General features: G+C 46.5%; 2 protein-coding genes across 5 annotated transcripts in view; both read left to right on the forward strand.

Moving 5' to 3' along the window:
* The window catches only part of SHC4 (SHC adaptor protein 4), a 103,523-nt gene extending 94,641 nt beyond the window's left edge, over positions 1-8,882 (forward strand). Inside the window, exons 11-12 of the mRNA XM_044279623.1 lie at positions 3,264-3,496; positions 4,899-8,882. Of these exons, the coding sequence (XP_044135558.1) occupies positions 3,264-3,496; positions 4,899-5,045 (380 nt within the window). The 3' untranslated portion in view covers positions 5,046-8,882. The remainder of the gene's footprint in view (positions 1-3,263; positions 3,497-4,898) is intronic.
* Positions 8,883-15,773: 6,891 nt separating this feature from the next.
* The window catches only part of CEP152 (centrosomal protein 152), a 64,184-nt gene continuing 61,009 nt past the window's right edge, over positions 15,774-18,948 (forward strand). Inside the window, exons 1-2 of one of the 4 annotated variants that reach the window (XM_044279624.1) lie at positions 15,774-15,875; positions 18,197-18,321. In XM_044279624.1, the coding sequence (XP_044135559.1) occupies positions 18,235-18,321 (87 nt within the window). In that variant the 5' untranslated portion in view covers positions 15,774-15,875; positions 18,197-18,234. The remainder of the gene's footprint in view (positions 15,876-18,196; positions 18,322-18,948) is intronic. The other 3 variants (XM_044279628.1, XM_044279626.1, XM_044279627.1) reach the window with 3 other exon arrangements.

Here is an 18,948-nt window from a genome sequence, read left to right on the forward strand (position 1 = left end):
TTAGATTTTTCCATTGTGTATTTATACTGTGTGAATTTACCCTTTAGGCCTAGTTCACACAAACGTTTTTTTTGTGTTCCGTATATGGTCCGTATACGGAACCATTCATTTCAATGGTTCCGCAAAAAAACGGAATGTACTCCGTATGCATTCCGTTTTCGTATTTCCGTTTTTCCGTTCTGTTGAAAGATAGAACATGTCCTATTATTGCCCGCAAATCACGTTCCGTGGCTCCATTCAAGTCAATGGGTCCGCAAAAAAAAAACGGAACACATACGGAAATGCATCCGTATGTCTTCTGTATCCGTTCTGTTTTTTCTGAACCATCTGTTGAAAATGTTATGCCCAGCCTAATTTTTTCTATGTAATTACTGTATACTGTACATGGCATACGGAAAAACAGATACGGAAAGAAAACACAACGGAACTCAAAAACGGAACAACGGAACCGTGAAAAACGGACCGCATAAAACTATAAAAGCCATACGTTCGTGTGAACTAGGCCTTAGGGTAAGATACATTTAATTTTTAAGGTGAGAGTTACATTGATATAATACTTATTTATAAATAAAAGGGTAGATTTATCAAAACTGGTGTAAAGGAAAACCTAGCAACCAATCAGATTCCACCTTTTGTTTTTCAGGGCTACTATGGAACATGAAAGGTGGAATCTGATTGGTTGCTAGGTTTCAACTAACGCTACTTTCACATTTGCGTTCAGAGCGGATCCGTCTGCATTATATTGTAAAAAAAATTCTAAGTGTGAAAGTAGCCGCAGACGGATCCGTCCAGACTTTACATTGAAAGTCAATGGGGGACGGATCCGTTTGAAAATTGAGCCATATAGTGTCAAATTCAAACGTATCCGCCCCCATTGACTTACATTGTAAGTCTGGACGGATCAGTTTGCCTCTGCACGGCCAGGCGGACACCCGAACGCTGCAAGCAGCGTTCAGGTGTCCGCCTGCTGAGCTGAGCGGAGTGGAGCCCAAACGCTGCCTAAGGCTACTTTCACACTTGCGTTCGGGGTTCCGCTTGTGAGTTCCGTTTGAAGGCTCTCACAAGCGGCCCCGAACGGATCCGTACAGCCCCAATGCATTCTGAGTGGATGCGGATCCGCTCAGAATGCATCAGTTTTGCTCCGCTTGGCCTCCGTTCCGCTCAGCATTTTCGTGTCCGTCTGGACGTGCGGAGTCAAAAGGATCCATCCAGACTTACAATGCAAGTCAATGGGGACGGATCCGTTTGACGTTGACATAATATGGTGCAATTTCAAACGGATCCGTCCCCCATTGACTTTCAATGTAAAGTCAGGAGTCCCTATTAATATACCATCAGATTGGAGTTTTCTCCAATCCGATGGTATATTTTAACTTGAAGCGTCCCCATGACCATGGGAACGCCTCTATGTTCGAATATACCATCGGATTTGAGTTAGATCGTGAAACTAAGATCCGACAGTATATTCTAACACAGAGGCGTTCCCATGGTGATGGGGACGCTTCAAGTTAGAATATACTGAGAACTGCGTAATAACTGCCCCCTGCTGCCTGGCAGCACCCGATCTCTTACAGGGGGCTATGATACGCACAATTAACCCCTCAGGTGCCCCACCTGAGGGGTTAATTGTGCGTATCATAGCCCCCTGTAAGACATCAGGTGCTGCCAGGCAGGAGGGGGCAGACCCCCTCCCTCCCCTGTATTTAACTCATTGGTGGCCAGTGTGGCCCCCCCTCCCTCCCCAGTATTAAATATGACCAGTGCGGCCCTTCTCCCTCTATATTCATTGGTGGCCAGTGCGGCCCTTCTCCCTCCATATTCATTGGTGGCCAGTGCGGATTCCCAGTATTAAATATGACCAGTGCGGCCCCCCCTCCCTCTCTCCCCAGTATTAAATGTGACCAGTGCGGCCCTTCTCCCTCTATATTCATTGGTGGCCAGTGCGGCCCCCCCTCCCCAGTATTAAATGTGACCAGTGCGGCCCTTCTCCCTCTATATTCATTGGTGGCCAGTGCGGCCCCCCCTCCCTCCCTCCCCAGTATTAAATGTGACCAGTGCGGCCTTTCTCCCTCTATATTCATTGGTGGCCAGTGCGGATTCCCAGTATTAAATATGACCAGTGCGGCCTCCCCTCTTCCCCCCCCCCTAATTAAAATCACACCGTCCCATCATTGGTGGCAGTGGAGAGTTCCGATCGGAGTCCCAGTTTAATCGCTGGGGCTCCGATCGGTTACCATGGCAGCCAAGACGCTATTGCAGTCTTGGCTGCCATGGTTACTTAGCAATAAATAGAAGCATTATACTTACCTGCGATGTCTGTGACTGGCCGGGAGCTCCTCCTACTGGTAAGTGAAAGGTTTGTGCTATAAGCAATGCGCCGCACAGACCTTTCACTTACCAGTAGGAGGAGCTCCCGGCCGGTCACAGACATCGCAGGTAAGTATAATGTTTCTATTTATTGCTAAGTAACCATGGCAGCCAAGACTGCAATAGCGTCTTGGCTGCCATGGTAACTGATCGGAACCCCAGCGATTAAACTGGGACTCCGATCGGAACTCTCCGCTGCCACCAATGATGGGGGGGGGGGGGTAGAGGGGAATCCGCACTGGCCACCAATGAATATAGAGGGAGGGGGGCCGCACTAGTCACATTTAATACTGGGGAGGGAGGGGGGGGCCGCACTGGCCACCAATGAATATAGAGGGAGGGGGGCTGCACTGGTCACATTTAATATAGGGGAGGGAGGGGGTCTGCCCCCTCCTGCCTGGCAGCACCTGATCTCTTACAGGGTGCTATGATTCGCACAATAATTGCAGGGGGCAGTCATGTACACAGTTCTTTTAGTATATTCTAACTTGAAGCGTCCCCATCACCATGGGAACGCTTCTGTGTTAGAATATACTGTCGGATCTGAGTTTTCACGAAGTGAAAAATCAGATCTGTAAAAAACAGTTATGCAGACGGATCCGTTCTGAACAGATGCAAGCGTTTGCATTATAGGAGCGGATCCGTCTGTGCAGACCCCAGACGGATCCGCTCCAAACGCAAGTGTGAAAGTAGCCTAAGCCAGTTTTCCTTTACACCAGTTTTGATAAATCTACCCCAATTTGTTTTTTTTAAGTAATTGATAATCCCATATATCCCAAAGGAAGGCTAGTATAGTGAGATGGAGCTGCACATACTATTATACCAATGTCATTTTCCTTATTAATATTACATTATGAATTATTACCATATTAATTATTATATTTTAAACGTTATAGTAATTCAAGATGCTGAAGACCTTTGCCAGGCAAACAAAACATCAATCAGCAGCTCCATGCAGAAGGAAGTATGGTATCATGGAAAGATGAATCGAAAGCTCGCAGAGAGCTTGCTTAATCACGATGGAGATTTTTTAGTTCGAGAAAGCACAACATCAGTCGGTCAGTACGTGCTGAGTGGGCTTCATGGTGGTCACCCAAAACATCTCCTCCTGGTGGACCCAGAGGGAAAAGTACGTGTTTCCTTGCTTTTTTTTTCTTCCATGAAACAAAAAAATTGCCAGTGGTCATACTATTTTGTGATGTTCTTTCAGACAAAGACTAATAGCAACACAAGAGAACACGTCAATTTAAAAAAAGGGGGATCATTTGTCTTATGTCCCTAAGCCCTATGAATGGAGTGGTAGTATGCATGTGTGACCACTGCTCCATTCACTTCTAGGTCACTGCCAGAGGAAGCCGAGTACAGGAAAGCCTCTTCATGCTGGTGCTACATGTGTCGCGTGACATCAAGTCACACACAAAGAAATATGTGCAACTTGTCTGCAACTGTTGTTGTGCAACTATTTTACACAGCCAATGTACTATCAAGTCGCGCCTTGCTTGAACCTTACATTAAACTTATTGGAATGAGGTTAGGGCTACATGGTGACATGTGTCACGCAACTTCTTGTTGCCAAAAAGTCATGCAACATTTTTTGTAATGATAGACACAAAATCCATTAGGGCTGAATTTTTTGCAACTGTTGCATCCCAATTGCAGCATGTCACATATTACATTGCAACACCATTGGCAATCATTAGATCCAATGTTGTGCAACTTTCTTGTCGCCATTTATCCCCAGCCTTAAGGTGGACCTTCACTACACATCTCTTAGAGCTCATGCACACGACCGTATGTATTTTGCGGTCCGCAAAAAACGGATCCACAAAAAATACGGATGACAGCCGTGTGCAGCATTTCGTATTTTGCGGAACGGAACAGCTGGCCCTTTATAGAACAGTACTATCCTTGTCCGTAATGCGGACAATAATAGGACATGTTCTATTTTTTTGCGGAACTGAAATACGGACGTACAGAAACGGAATGCACATGGAGTAACTCCAGGTTTTTTTTGCGGACCCATTGAAGTGAATAGTTCCGCATACGGTCCGCAAGATAAAACGGAACGGACACGGAAAGAAAATACATTCGTGTGCAGGAGCCCTTATTCTGTAGATTCAATAGCTATCAGATATTTTTCCAGACCACACCATGACAGACATGCTCAGATTGGAGGTGGTTTATTTCCTTCTGGAATAATGGGCATGTTGCCTGATAAATCCGGGTGGGTTTAGCTAACCTTTATCTTATATGTATTGTCAGCTTTCAATCAGGTCTACCCAGAACCAGGAATGAATCCTAAAAGAATGAAAATAAAACCCATATACTTTTCTTTATCTGTACACGCTCCTGACTTTGCCCACAGCGTTGCATCATGAACTGCACTGGTTTTACAGAAATTTGATAGAGGGACAACATTTTAGGAAATTAGTATCTCAGATGTGATCTATATGAAGTCTCTACCATGCATGAACACATATATATGACACCTAAAACATAGCTGTAATTGAAACATTTACTTTATCTAATAGGTGAGAACGAAAGATCGTGTTTTTGACAATGTCGGCCACCTAATAAAGTACCACATGGAAAATGAGTTACCGATTACTTCATCTGGAAGTGAGCTCAGTCTGAGGCAGCCGGTAAGGAGGCAAGAAGTTGATGTTCTTCAGGAATGAAAAGGACTGCATTTATAATACCTGCATAGAAACTATTGGACGCTTGTTCCATTTTATTCACATGTAAACACAACTTATCCACCTAAATCAATCATGAGGAGACGTGGTGAATGATAAATTAAGGCTCCGTAGGCCACTTTTACACGTAGATGTGATTTGTCTTCAGGAAGAGTGATTCCACAACAACTGCTGTAGAAGCTGTCACAGTTCTGTCCAAAAATATACAAGCAAATAATACTTGAAAGCACAACCCCCACAATAGTACGTCAGCCAAAATGAGTGGTATGTGCCTTGGAATGAATGTTCTTAGCAGGGTACATGTTTTTGTATATATTACAGTCATCTTTAGAAATCTCACTATAATGTGTAAAGCTTTATGATATTATTGCAAGTTGTAAAATATGGATCGTATTAAAATGAAATCACGGAAAAACAAGCAAAGCCGGCATGTACATACATCTAATGAGTCCAACATGAAATTTTAGTAACACTATATTTTTACTAACAGTGCGCTCTTTTTTTGCATAGACATACTGTCATTATCAAACGTCCTTCATGTAACAATAGCTACACGAGAAAATTTTGCCTTTTTAAAGGCGTTGTGCAAGAATAGGGGTGGACCTGATTCCCGGCGCTGGCTCCCAATTCCTTCTTCTCCAGCCTACAATGCTCCACTGGGCCCCCTCGCTGTAAACATCCGGTTTGACATCACCGCAGCCAATCACTGGCCGTGGTGGAGACCAGATCCCCTTGTGTCATGTGAGCATTTGTCATGACGTAAGGTGAGCAGGTCACTGTCACGGCCGGTGATTGGCTGCAGGCGATGTCAAACCGGATGTTTATAGTGAGGGAGCCCAGTGGAGAATCACAGGTTGGGAGAAGAAGCAGTGGAAGCAGGTAAGTAAGCTTCCCTTTAAAGGTTCAGCCAAGTGGGGGGGGGGGGGGGGGGGGTTGCCAAAATTCCTCCCCCATTCTTGCACAACCCCTTTAAGGGACCTATATATGTGCCATATGTAGTAAGTGTTGATGTAACAGTGAAAGAATAGTAACATTTAAAGTGCAAGAATCTTACAGGATTACCTGATAATAATAGAGTCTATATGGCATCTATGAAAACACAAGTTCAATGACTGATATCACATATTTCATATCAGACAGTGGGTTATAGGAGTGAATTAGATCAGGGAAGCATCTGCATCCTATACGTCTACATACAATTCCTCTGGGTATTGCAGTTTAGCCCCAGGCTCAAGCAACTTACTCATAGGCCTCATTTACATTTGGGTATTTTGGTCAGGATTTAGCATCAGTATTTGTAACCTGCGTAAAACCAGGCATAGAAACTAAACACAAAAAAGCATAATGAAAAGATTTGCATCTATTCTGGATCCACCTCAGTGCTAAATACTGGCCGAAATACACAAGGGCAAAATAGGCCATCGGCTAGGGGTCTGCAACCTTTTATGTACGGAGTGCCAGAAAAAAAAAATAGCTGAAGTGCTCAATGTGCGTTGCCATACAAAGTCATACAACACAAACATGTGACATAAACCGGGTATGTACTAGCTACATCCCAAAATTCTCAACATGTCACTGCTCATCTGAATCTGCCTAAGGGACCAATATATGGGGGACCACCTCCACCAACCGGGAGAGAACAGCCTTTACTGACTTTAACTGACTGAGGGCTGCCCTCCCCCACCACTGTCCACCATACACTGGTGCCCCATACACTGGTAACTCTCACAATAATAACAGAGCTCACATTCATACTCACCATTCCCACCACATCCCCAAAACTGGTCAAAGAGCTTATTCCCAATCCCCCCAGCAATCATTTTTAGGCTCAACACTGCCTTCCAATCCCCCAAAGTAGTCAGAAAGCTGGCATTCCCATCATAACCAGCCTCTAATTACCCCAGCAATCACATTCAGGCCCATCATCCTCCTGACACCCACTTCCCCCCAAGAATCACATGCAGGCTCACCTTCCCCTCCACCTCCCAAGTAATCAGAAAACTTGCGCCCCATCATCCCCCCAGCAATCAAATGCAGGATCACCATCCCCCTTCCCCGAAAGTAGTCATAAAGTTGGCTCCAATTACATGCACTCACAATCCTCCCTCTACCTCCAAACTAGTCACAGCACTTGTTCCCCCATTTCACTCCCCCCCCCAAACTAGTCACAGTGCTTGTTCCCCCATTTCACCTCCCCACCCACAAACTAGTCACAGTGCTCGTTGATCCCCTTCACTATCCTCCCCGCACCCCCAAACTTGTCACAGTGCTCATTCCCCAACCTCCCTCCACCCCCAGAGCTTGTTCCTCTGTCTCCCCAAGCTCACCTTGCTCTCCCCATCCCCAGTCCTGAGCAGGAGCATCGTAGCAGCAGAGCGGTAGCAGGGTCCCACACTCTGATATCGCTCCTCTGCGGAGGCTCAGGCGGGAAGTGTAAGGGGCAGGCCTAGCAGACCCGTGTGATGCTTTTGAATTATTATTTTTTTCATTAAGATACAGTGCGGTGGCGGGGCAAGGAACAAATAGTGACCAGACAGAAAAGTCTTGCCGTCATTTGGTGACAGCTGGTGTGCCAGCAGAATGCGGTTTGCGTGCAACCTCTGGCATGAAAGCCACAGGTTGCCGGCCCCTGCCATAGGATATCCAGGTTTATATGAAATTACCCATGGTTTGATAGTACCCAAACCAACCTCACTGTAGATTTGAAGAACAGTACTAAGGAAAATGGCAAAACTAATAATACTAACCGATTACCACTACACCCATTATTGTCAGTCATACATGTACCCACAAATATGCTATAAGAGGAGCAGCATCCAGAGCATGCACAGTGAGCGCGGTGTACTGGCCTCAGCTTCTTCTGTGCACTGAATATGTACTGGATGCCACCATTGCTGGCCTGAGATGCTGTATCCTGGCAGCAGGGACGTTAATCAAGCCAGAGTAGGCATGTTAAAGGGGTTCTCTGGGCATTTGGTCCAATCAGGGCATGGTGCTAACCATTGGAGGGAAGCTCTTTTACATGGCACTTACCCTCCCTCGCTTCCCCGATGCAGCGGACTGCTGCACTATAATGATATAATGCAGCTGAACAGGAAAAGAAGCAGCCACATCTGGTCAGGACCTGGGTTACAGCACACAACAGTGCAGCAGAGATGGCGGTATCAGGAGAGTCCGATGTAAGTCCTATGTAAAAGAGCTTCTCTCCGTAGGTTAGCACCATGAACTTATTGGACCAAATGCCCAGAGACAGAGAACCCATTTAAGGGTATGGACACATTGACTATTAAGCTGGGCAGCTCCACCTTTGCGACTACAACAAGCCAATCTGACTACAGTGTGTGTCGGGATCAAACTTCATATTTAACATAATGAAGTTACAGTCACATGCTGGGACCCCAACCGATTGCTAAAATAAAGGGAAGCTCTGTGGTGTGCTGGGACTAGCAGAGTCACGTAAGCTTTGTGCAGGTACACCCAGCCCCATTATTTAAATGCCCAGTGCTGGACAAAAGTGGCTTCAGTCCTTTTGTTCTCATGATCAGTAGAGTTTTCACCCCCATGATCACAAAGTGACGACATATCCATAGATATATGTGGTCACTTGGTAAGGTTGGAATACCCCTTTACATTTTAACAATTACCTGAGGGCAATCCATTTACTGTATAGAAAACGGAACGTGTGTTTCAAGCTCATATTAGAAATGATTTTGTCTGTTCCATCTAATACATTTCATATATAACTAAGAAATAATAAATGTGAAAACTATCTGCCCATCTTTCTTGTTTTGTTCATGATTATTTTCAATAAATATTGCATTTCTATATATATAATATTTGCCTCATGACTTTCCTTGCATAGTAGGATATGACATATACCTTGATGATCAGTACATGACACTACAGAACACAGCAAAGCGGTGGTCCAGGAGAGGGAGCGGAGAGCTACGTCATGTTCACACCTTGCGGATTCCACGCCTCTATCCTGAAGGAAGAATGTTGTGAGCAGTGTATATGACTGGTATTTTGTGTCTCATTCATGTGCTCTGGAAAAAATAACGAAAGATTTTATAATCCACAGTGTGCTTCTTATATGAGTCTTACTACCTGCACACATTCCTTAGGCCTGATGCACACGACCGTGCCGTTTTATTGCGGTCCGCAAAAAAAAACAGAAGCCGCCCGTGTGCCTTCCGCAATTTGCGGAACGGAACGGGTGGCCCATTGTAGAAATGCCTATTCTTGTCTGCAAAACGGACAAGAATAGGACAGGTTATATATTTTTTTTGCGGGGCCACGGAATGGTGCAACGGATGTGGACAGCACACGGAGTGCTGTCCGCATCTTTTGCGGCCCCATTGAAGTGAATGGGTCCGCACCCAAGCCACAAAAAATGAGGCCACAAAACCACAAAAACTTTGTGTACATGAGGCCTTATTCGTATGCAGGAAAAAGCCTCTCTACATAAAGTGCGGAATCACACAAACAATTGACATGCTGTGGATTTTAAAATCCACACGGCAGGTCAATTTCCCCACATGAAAAATATGCATGGTGTACGTGAGATGTCACTCTGTCCCTGACCCCCCTGTGACGATGATTTGTATGTGGATCCGTGGGGCCTAACAATGGCCTCCAGGTCCACCATTTACATAGGCCTACCTGTCAGTTGTAAACTGACTGGCAGACATGATAGAAGTAGTGTGCAGAGTGTTATGTATGTGGGACTTATAAATATAGATAGGGTACTTTCACACTTGCGGCAGTGTGATCCGGCGGGCAGTTCCGTCGTCGGAACTGCCTGCCGGATCCGCCGATCTGCCGCTGACTGAAAGCATTTGTGAGACGGATCCGGATGCGTTCACAGGAAATCTCGCCTCTTGCGAGATGACGCGCCAGCGCGTGAAGGAGGAATAAACCTGCCGCCTTCAGACCGCAATCCTGCGTTAGCCGGTCCGGAGGCGGTTAATGTGGAGCGTGGACATGTACAACACAGGATTAAATCTCCTGCACTCTGGAAGAAGCAGGCCGGGTCCCCTGGTGTTAGTAACCACTGGGGACCCTAAGGAGAAGACAGAAGCGGTTTATTTTCTGTTTTTGTCTTCTGTAATCAGTGGGTAGCACTTAGTGAGCTCTATGCAGTGAACAGAGGCCACACGGGTGCCTGCTGGATCCAGTGATCACATGATCGCCAGGTGTTTTGGGCACAGCAGAGCTGCAGGGTCTTAGCTGACCCTGATCAGCTCTGCCTGATGAATGCCACACAACTCCAGGCATATTTAAGGGAGGTTAGAGGCACCCAAGTGTCACATCAGAACATTTGAAACGGTTTACATCAATGTAGTCTGCGTGCTAGATGACCTGCAAGGCTACCTGATAACCGGCGTCATCGTCTTGCATGGGCCAGGAAGCATCTACGCTGGACAAGGGACCACTGGACCTCAGTGCTGTTCACTGATGAAAATTGATTTACAGTGAACAGAAATGATGGCCGCCAATGATGTTGGACACGTCAAGGAGAGCGCTATACATCAGCCACTGTTGTCACCAGACAAGCCTTTGGTGGTGTTACAGTGTGGGCAGGTATGTCTAGCCAATACAGAACTGCCCTACACTTTGTTAATGGTACAGTGACAAGTCCATACTACTTGAATAACATCGTTAATCCAGTCATTGTGTCTCTGCATGAACAACACAGGACTAATTTCATCTTTATGGACGACAATGCGCCAGCTCATCGAGGTTGCATTAGGGAGCAGCTGCTGGACACTGAGGTACCTCAAAAAGAGTGGCCTGCACTTTCTTCAGACCTGAATCCCATTGAAAACCTATGTGTAGAGGCTCGTAACTTTGTACCCCAGAACCTAAATGACCTGACGGCCGCCCTTCAAGAAGAGTGGGATTCCATGCCGCAGCAGACAATTTGTCGACCTGTGAACAGCATGAGACATCGTTGTCAAGCTGTATGTGATGCTCAAGGCCACATGACGAGATATTGAGACATTTTTTGTGGGGTATACCCAGCAGCGGATTGGGAACTTAAAGTGGCCCTAGAAAATATACTAAAAGTGACCCCATTTTGTAGTCAGGTCAAAATTGATGGAAGGCAGGGCAAGCAATACCATATTGTGGCACATTATGCTACCCCACAGAGCCAAATACCACAGTCCATCACAAAATACTGCCAGCAGCACAAAATACATCCCCAGAAACTTCCACTGGCCGGCCCCCCGGGAAATTGCCCTGTAAGGTCTATGGCCAATCCGCCCCTGGGTATACCCACCACTGTTGTTGGCTTTTGTTTCAGTAAAATGTTTGAGATAAGGAAATCACCATTGCATGCTTCTACTTAAATGCCCTACTTTCCTGATATAAAATTTCACCTGAAAGCCAAATATCCCAAGCTTTTTTGTGAGTAGTGTACTTTAACAATTTATTTTGGTTTGCATATTTCAAGAATAAAGAGCTATAGTTTGAAAAAAAACATCATCATCCGTAAATAAAAATAATTAAATCACAAAAAAAGTGTCTAGTCTTCAAAGGGTTAAAGTTCCAATAACATCCATGATACACAAGGTTCAGTAACAAAACACAAGTGTTAGCTGTTGCGACCCCGAGGCGCACCTTCAATAGAAGACCACGTGACTGCTACCGGGCCTGAGGGGAGAAGAGGGGCCAGGTGCTGAATATCCCCTTTTCCAGCCCTGCATTTTAATACAGCTGCCAATAGGGGGAACATCAGTGCAGAGAGGTGATTACAACTGTATAAATTCCTATGCATTGAGCTCCCTCTAGCTGTGGCTGTGGGCAGCCAGCTTTGTAATAGAAGGGCAAGCAGATTTATGAATGTATTTACACCAGTGGTACATAAATATGGTGGTCAGAATAAGTGCCAGGGGTGGACATACCGCCTGTGCAGCTGGTTTAGCTGCGCAGGGGCCCAGCAAGGGAGGGGGCCCATCCCAGTGCCAGTAGAGGCATTTATTTTTTATCTTATCATATTTTTTATTCCCTACCTCTGTCAACAGGGTAACCTGGGCACCTTGGAGTGGAGGTCGGGAGGGGCGGATTTAAAAATTTTTTTTTAGGGGGGGGGGTGCTAATTAGCACTTACTGCGAATCTGCTGCCGGTTTGTGTCTATCTACATTCCATAGCTGAAGGACCTTCGAAGACATCATGAAGTCATGTGATTTTTTCAGCAGTCAAAGTGAAGGTAGGACCTGTGATGAGGTCACCGTCATGTGACCAGTGCAGAAAGAGGCAGCGCTCAGCAGTGGAGCCTGTGATGCCATGGAATGAATGTAAGTGCCAGAGAAATGCTGGGAGATGTAGTTCTCCCCATTATACCTCCTCCCTGCTTAGTGGGAGGGAAATATGTTATTTAACTGGGACTGTATGTTAGAGGGACTGAAGGGAGGGGAGGGGTGTCAGTTACATAGGACTTTATGTTATAGAAGACTATAAGAAAGATATGTTTTTTTACATGGGACTGTATGTTATAGAAGATTGGAGGGAGATGACTGGTGTTATTGACATGGGACTGAATATTTTAGAAGACTGAAGGGTAGGGAGTGATGTTATTTATATGGGACTATGTGTTGGAGGGGGGTGAAGGAGGGGATTTAAGTTATTTACATGGGACTGTATGTTATAGAGAACTGTAAGGAATAGAAGTTATTTACATGGGACTGTAGGGAGAGGACTGGTGTTATTTACATGGGACTGCATAGTATAGAATACTGAAGGGAGAGGAGTGAAGTTATTTACATGGGACTACATGGTATAGAAGACTGTAAGGAAGATAGGTTATTTACATGGGACTGTATCATATAGAAGTCTGGTGGGAGCCAACTGGGGTTATTTACATGGGACTGCATGGTATAGAAGACTGGAGGGAGAGGACCGAAATTATAATTTATGGGGGCTACAGAGATGATTATAACTCCAGGGGGAACGGCAGGAGGTATTATAATTACAGGGAACATTATAAATACTGTGGGCATTACTACTACTGAGCGCTCTATAGAAGTGCCCTATAGATTATAAGAGGTGCCCTATAGGGAGGCCATATTAGTACTGAGGGCACTGTAGGGAGTCGTATTACCACTGGGGATACTATTTGGGGGTGGCTTCCGCCTGGCAGTGAGCCTGGTGATGTCACTGGCACTAATGGACATGCCTGTAAAATGGCTAGGGCAGCGCTAAAGCAACCCATCAGTGCTGGTCTGTGTTGGGCCCATGTTCATATATGCCTGCATTATTGAGAAATAAAAATGAATATTTGAATATATGCAAATGATCCTCTAGGAGCAACAGTACACCTAGAGGCTGTGCTGTCTCTGCAACTGCCGCTCCTTGTCTACTTTGACAGGGCCTGGCAGTGAAAATGTCATCCCACCGGGCCATGTTAAAGTGCAGAGGGCGAGGCAGTTACAGAGAGAGCGGAGCCTCTAGGTGTAATGGTAACGCACCCGTTTGTATATAATAAAATATTTTTCTCAGCAATGTGGCACATAAGAACATGGGACCAACACAGATGCCTTTAGCTGCCAAGCGCACATGTAACAGGTCAGTCCTTTAATTGTCCAAGTGTATGAGGGAGTCCTGAGGGAGAGCTGAAGGCCTAGGAAGCATTTTACCATCAGCTATGGACTTCATTGGGGGGAGAAAGCTGGCACTAAAGTGCCTAGGGCAGCATCAAATCTAAATATGGACCTGGCTCCACAGCAGTAGCAGGATGTAGTGTCACACATCACACTGCTGGTCTGTGTATGAGGAGGAGCGGTGCGGCCGGGAATCTGCTAAGCTCCTCCTCCTACACAGACCAGCAGAGCAATGTGTGACACTACATCCTGCTACTGCTGTGGAGCGCCAGCGGCTGAACTGTGATCATGAGCAACTAGGTGAGTATATGTTTATAACTTCCTGTGAAGGGGGCACATATCTGACCATTACTACTGTGAGGGGGCACATATCTGACCATTACTACTGTCAGGGGGCACATATTTGGACATAACTACTGTGAGGGGGCACATATCTGACCATTATTACTGTCAGGGGGCACATATCTGGACATAACTACTGTGAGGGGGCACATATCTAACCATTACTACTGTGAGGGGGCACCTATCTGACCATTACTACTGTGAGGGGGCACATATCTAACCATTACTACTGTGAGGGGGCACCTATCTGACCATTACTACTGTGAGGGGGCACCTATCTGACCATTACTACTGTGAGGGGGCACATATCTGACCATTACTACTGTGAGGGGGCACATATCTGACCATTACTACTGTGAGGGGGCACATATCTAACCATTACTACTGTCAGGGGGCACATATCTGGACATAACTACTGTGAGGGGGCACATATCTAACCATTACTACTGTGAGGGGGCACCTATCTGACCATTACTACTGTGAGGGGGCACCTATCTGACCATTACTACTGTGAGGGGGCACATATCTAGACATAACTACTGTGAGGGGGCACATATCTGACCATTACTACTGTGAGGGGGGCGCCTATCTAACCATTACTACTGTGAGGGGGCACATATCTGACCATTACTACTGTGAGGGGGCACATATCTGACCATTACTACTGTAAGGGGGCACATATCTGACCATTACTACTGTGAGGGGGCACATATCTGACCATTACTACTGTGAGGGGGCACATATCTGACCATTACTACTGTCAGGGGGCACATATCTAGACATAACTGCTGTGAGGGGGCACATATCTGACCATTACTACTGTGAGAGGGCACATATCTAGACATAACTACTGTAGTCAGCTAATTAATCCATATCCCCTGGGCAAAGGGTACCTGAGATTGTAACTTTGGGGTTTCATAAGCTGTAAGCCATAATCATCCAGATTATAACAAATAAAGGGTTGAAATATCTCGCTTTGCATGTAATATATATATGTTTATATTTGTATGTTTGTTTTTTGTTTTTTTTTTGGGGGGGGGGGGGGGGGGGGGGCTGGTACATCCTTTGCTGCCTGTGTCCGCCCCTGATGAGCGCCATATTCTTGTAGTGTGGCACTTTTTCTAACATAGATGTCGGATAAAGTGCATGAGGTAGACTTTTATTAGAATTTCTTCCATGCAATGAAAAAAAGTTAATTCACCAGAAACCTGGGGCGCTGCACTTTGCATTGCCTGACTGTGAATGGCACAGGCATGCTTTGTGCTGGGGGTCAGTGTACACCTCTGCTGCTGCCGCCCTCAGTCAGGACAGGATGTGGCCATATACAGCTCATATACCCACATTATACCAGGAACGCTTCAGTGACGTCAGGCTAATGTCTGTCAGTCAGCCCTGAGGTGGCACAGTGAACTATATGACATGACTGAATGCTTATACACATGTACTGTACATGCATATTACATATGTGTATGCGGCTGCAGGTGGCTGGGCCCAGTAGTCCACACACCAGCCTCCCAAGAACCAATCATCTCAGCCCACAGACTTCCCGCTGCCCCTCGCGCCACTGCCCCGCCCACCGGAACTCTAGCAAGAGACTGTTGACTGAACCGCTCAGCCTAACCTTCTGAACTCTACCTACCCAGGAAGCGCTGCGGCTAACCACGCCCCCATGGCTGGATGCCGCCTGTGGATTGGGCGGTGTGTCTGTCACTCTTGTGGTAGCTGGGCCAATCAGTGACTTGGCTCCCATTTTGACTGTTGAGAGGGAAGTGGGAGATGTTGATGTTGTAGTGCCGGTGCTGTGGTAACGGAGCGGTTCTGCGGGGAGCCCATGAAGCGAGACGCTCGGTGGCGGACGAGGTTGGTGTAAGTGTGCTGCGAGGATTTGTCTCTTTACTGCTTTATAGATCGGTGATTGCAGAAGGACTACAAGTGCCAGATGGAACGCCTGATGGGAGTTGTACTGTCCAAGAGAACCTGTGCCGGGGCTGTGTATCATCATGCACCCGATCGGTAGACAGGGAGCATCCACTGGGAGTTGTAGATTCCTGTGTGTATGGACATGGCAAACCCCTCAATTACTACTACTGCCACCCCATGTACAGAGGTGGAGTAACCCTCTAAAGTCTGGTCACCTGCAGCAGGTATGATTCAGAAATCCATTCTGTCCATGTGAATGGGACTGTAATTACAGCGCCGGTTTCTGCACGCCATTCAGATAGGACTGTAGGGAGCGAGTGTCCAGAATCAGAAGAACATGGCTACTTTCTTTTAAAACAGCACCACCCTTGTCCACGGGTTGTAGGTGGTATTGCAGTTCTGCTCCATTGATTCCAGACACAAATTGCGGACAGGGGTGGTGCTGTCATGTTCTTCTAATGCTGGACAACCCCAGCCATTTACTCCCCATTCCTGACTAGAGAGGATGTACAGGGCTGTATAGCCTCACTGCAGAGCTGATCTGGGTCTGCTAAGACCCAGCAGCTCACACAGTCACCTGGCCCCTGACGATCAGGAAACATCCCTGCCTTCTCTATGGGCTTCCCTGCTGTAACTGACAGCCAGCTCCCCTCCGTTTACATGCAGCTGTGGTCTCAAACATCCATGCAGAGATGCTTGCTGACCACCTGGACATATATGGTCAATGGCCAGTCGGCAAGAGTGAGGCTGTCCCCAATAAATGCCTCTGATCTGTTGTGTGGAAAAATCCAACACGAAATCAGCGGCAGACACGTGGCACTGACCCTTTGATTTGCAGTTTGAGCTGCGTGGCTCTGCTTGTTTGCAGGATTGGACACAGTGTGGCTGATCGATCACGAATCAGATTGATCGTACAGTCAACGAAAGGGCCGATCAAGCAGGTAATTATCAGGTCATTCCCAATAATTGCCTGCTCCTTACATGTAGGGATGTACGGGGGTGGGTGATGGCTGCTGCAGCCTCTGTACTGGTTCCCTGTATTTGGGCAGCAGATCCTTGTTTGCACAGGACGTTCTGGTGCCCAGAAATTATGGCTTTGGGTGATCACCCAGTGAACAAGCAGCGGGTGATCGGCGGCACATTTACACTGTCCTGTTATCGGAGTGTGCACAGGAATGCTCCTTCCCAATAATGTGCGCCAATTGTTTTGGGCTAGTTTCACCCTGGTGCTAGAGATCCGGCAGGCACTGCGGAAGATTGAACGTCTCCGTCCGGCCCCATTAAGGCTACATGCACACGACCGTATGTGTTTTGTGGTCTGCAAATTGTGGATCCGCAAAAAAAAATAAAAAATGGATGACATCCTTATGCCATTGTTTTTTTTTTTTTTTTTTTGTTTCTTTTGCGGATCCTTTGTAACAATGCCTAAAACGGACAAGAATAGGACATGTTCTATTTTTTTATTTTTTTTTGCGGGGCTACGGAACAGACATACGGACGCAGACAGAACACGGTGTGCTGTCCGCATTTTTTGCAGACCCATTGAAAAGAATGGGTCCGCATTCTATCCGCAAAAAAAATGGAACGGAAACAAACAACGTTCGTGTGCATGTAGCGTAACTATAATGGGGACCTGCCAAAATCCTGCTGCAACCCGGAAAGTATGCTGCGTATCTTGGCTGCCGATCTCTGCCGGAACAGCCTGTCGGATCCCTGGCGCTAATGTGAAACTAGCTGGCACGCTCTGCTTATTTCTCCAATGTCATTTCTTGTTTCTGTTCCATCTTAGGAGCAGAAAGCATAAAATAACTAACTGGTCTATCTGTCCTATGGCAGAACAGTGACGCCCCTATTGACTTATAATGGGGTCCGTCAGGGGGGTCTTGCATGCTGGGCTATTTTTTTCCCCCTGACAAATATGATGGGCTCCTAAAGAAGCCTTTGATGCCGATGTGAACAGAGGCTGAACTGGTCGATCAAGGTGGACAGAATTCCTCTGAATGATCGGCCGTAATTGACCGTTGCCGACATATAAACCTAATTCCAACTGATGACCCAAAAAGTCCACCATGGTAGGTGACGTTGTAGGCAGACAGTAGTCCGCTGTTGGCCGTTTAGTGATAGTTCTTCTAGAATTTTAAAAAGGGGCAATTAATCAGAATGTCATCTTGTGTATGACGGGCGCAGACATGTGGTCCGTTATCCAGCGGAGCGTGGATTGTGGATTGCACTATGTAGTTATGGCTTGTGTTTCTGCTTCTCCCCAGTAGGATTGAAGGCTCTGATCACGGAGAATTAGTCTGCGATGTCTATAGACTTTGATGGCGGGGCACTGCAGACCCAGCACGACGACGATGAGTACGACAAAGAGGATTATGCCAGGGAGCAAGAGGTGAGAAAGCTGCTGCCTATTGTGAGCCTTTTGTAATTTCTCATCCAGAAGATTAGTGTCTCCGGGTTACCTGTGTCACACACCTTTCTGCAGCCCCACCCGGGGGATCCATTTACTGATACCATCTGCTGTCGGTTGGAATGACTATTTATGACTTTTTATCACATCCAACACATCCAGTCCGTGGGAAATGCTGTACCTGCTGTGATAGATTCCTCCGGAGCTTCATGTAAACCGATGATCTGTTCCGAACTGTATTTGTTCTTAACGTTCTTTCCTAATAGTTTATTAATGAAGCCCCTTTTACACGGCCCGATGATGAGGCACATTATTATACTGAAAAACAGCTATGTAAGGCGCATTTCAGGATAGATGGTGGCGCAACGGTTAGCGCCATCAGCGACTTTTTCCCACTCGCGCCTGGTCTAAAATTGTGGGCTTGGAGCAAAAGGGCAGGCTCATCTCGTTTACCATTTTCAACGTCTGATTCAGGCGTAGAAAAAGGTCTAAATGTAAGACAGCTCGGAAGCCGGATCCGCTGAAGTTATGGAGAGACCGGCGCCTCTTCATAACTTCGGCAGAACCGCGGCCAGCTTAAGGGTTTATTAAAGGGATTCTGTCACCTCG

The sequence above is a fragment of the Bufo gargarizans genome, chromosome 2 (assembly GCF_014858855.1).
Source record: "Bufo gargarizans isolate SCDJY-AF-19 chromosome 2, ASM1485885v1, whole genome shotgun sequence".
NCBI classification, from domain to species: Eukaryota; Metazoa; Chordata; class Amphibia; order Anura; family Bufonidae; genus Bufo; species Bufo gargarizans.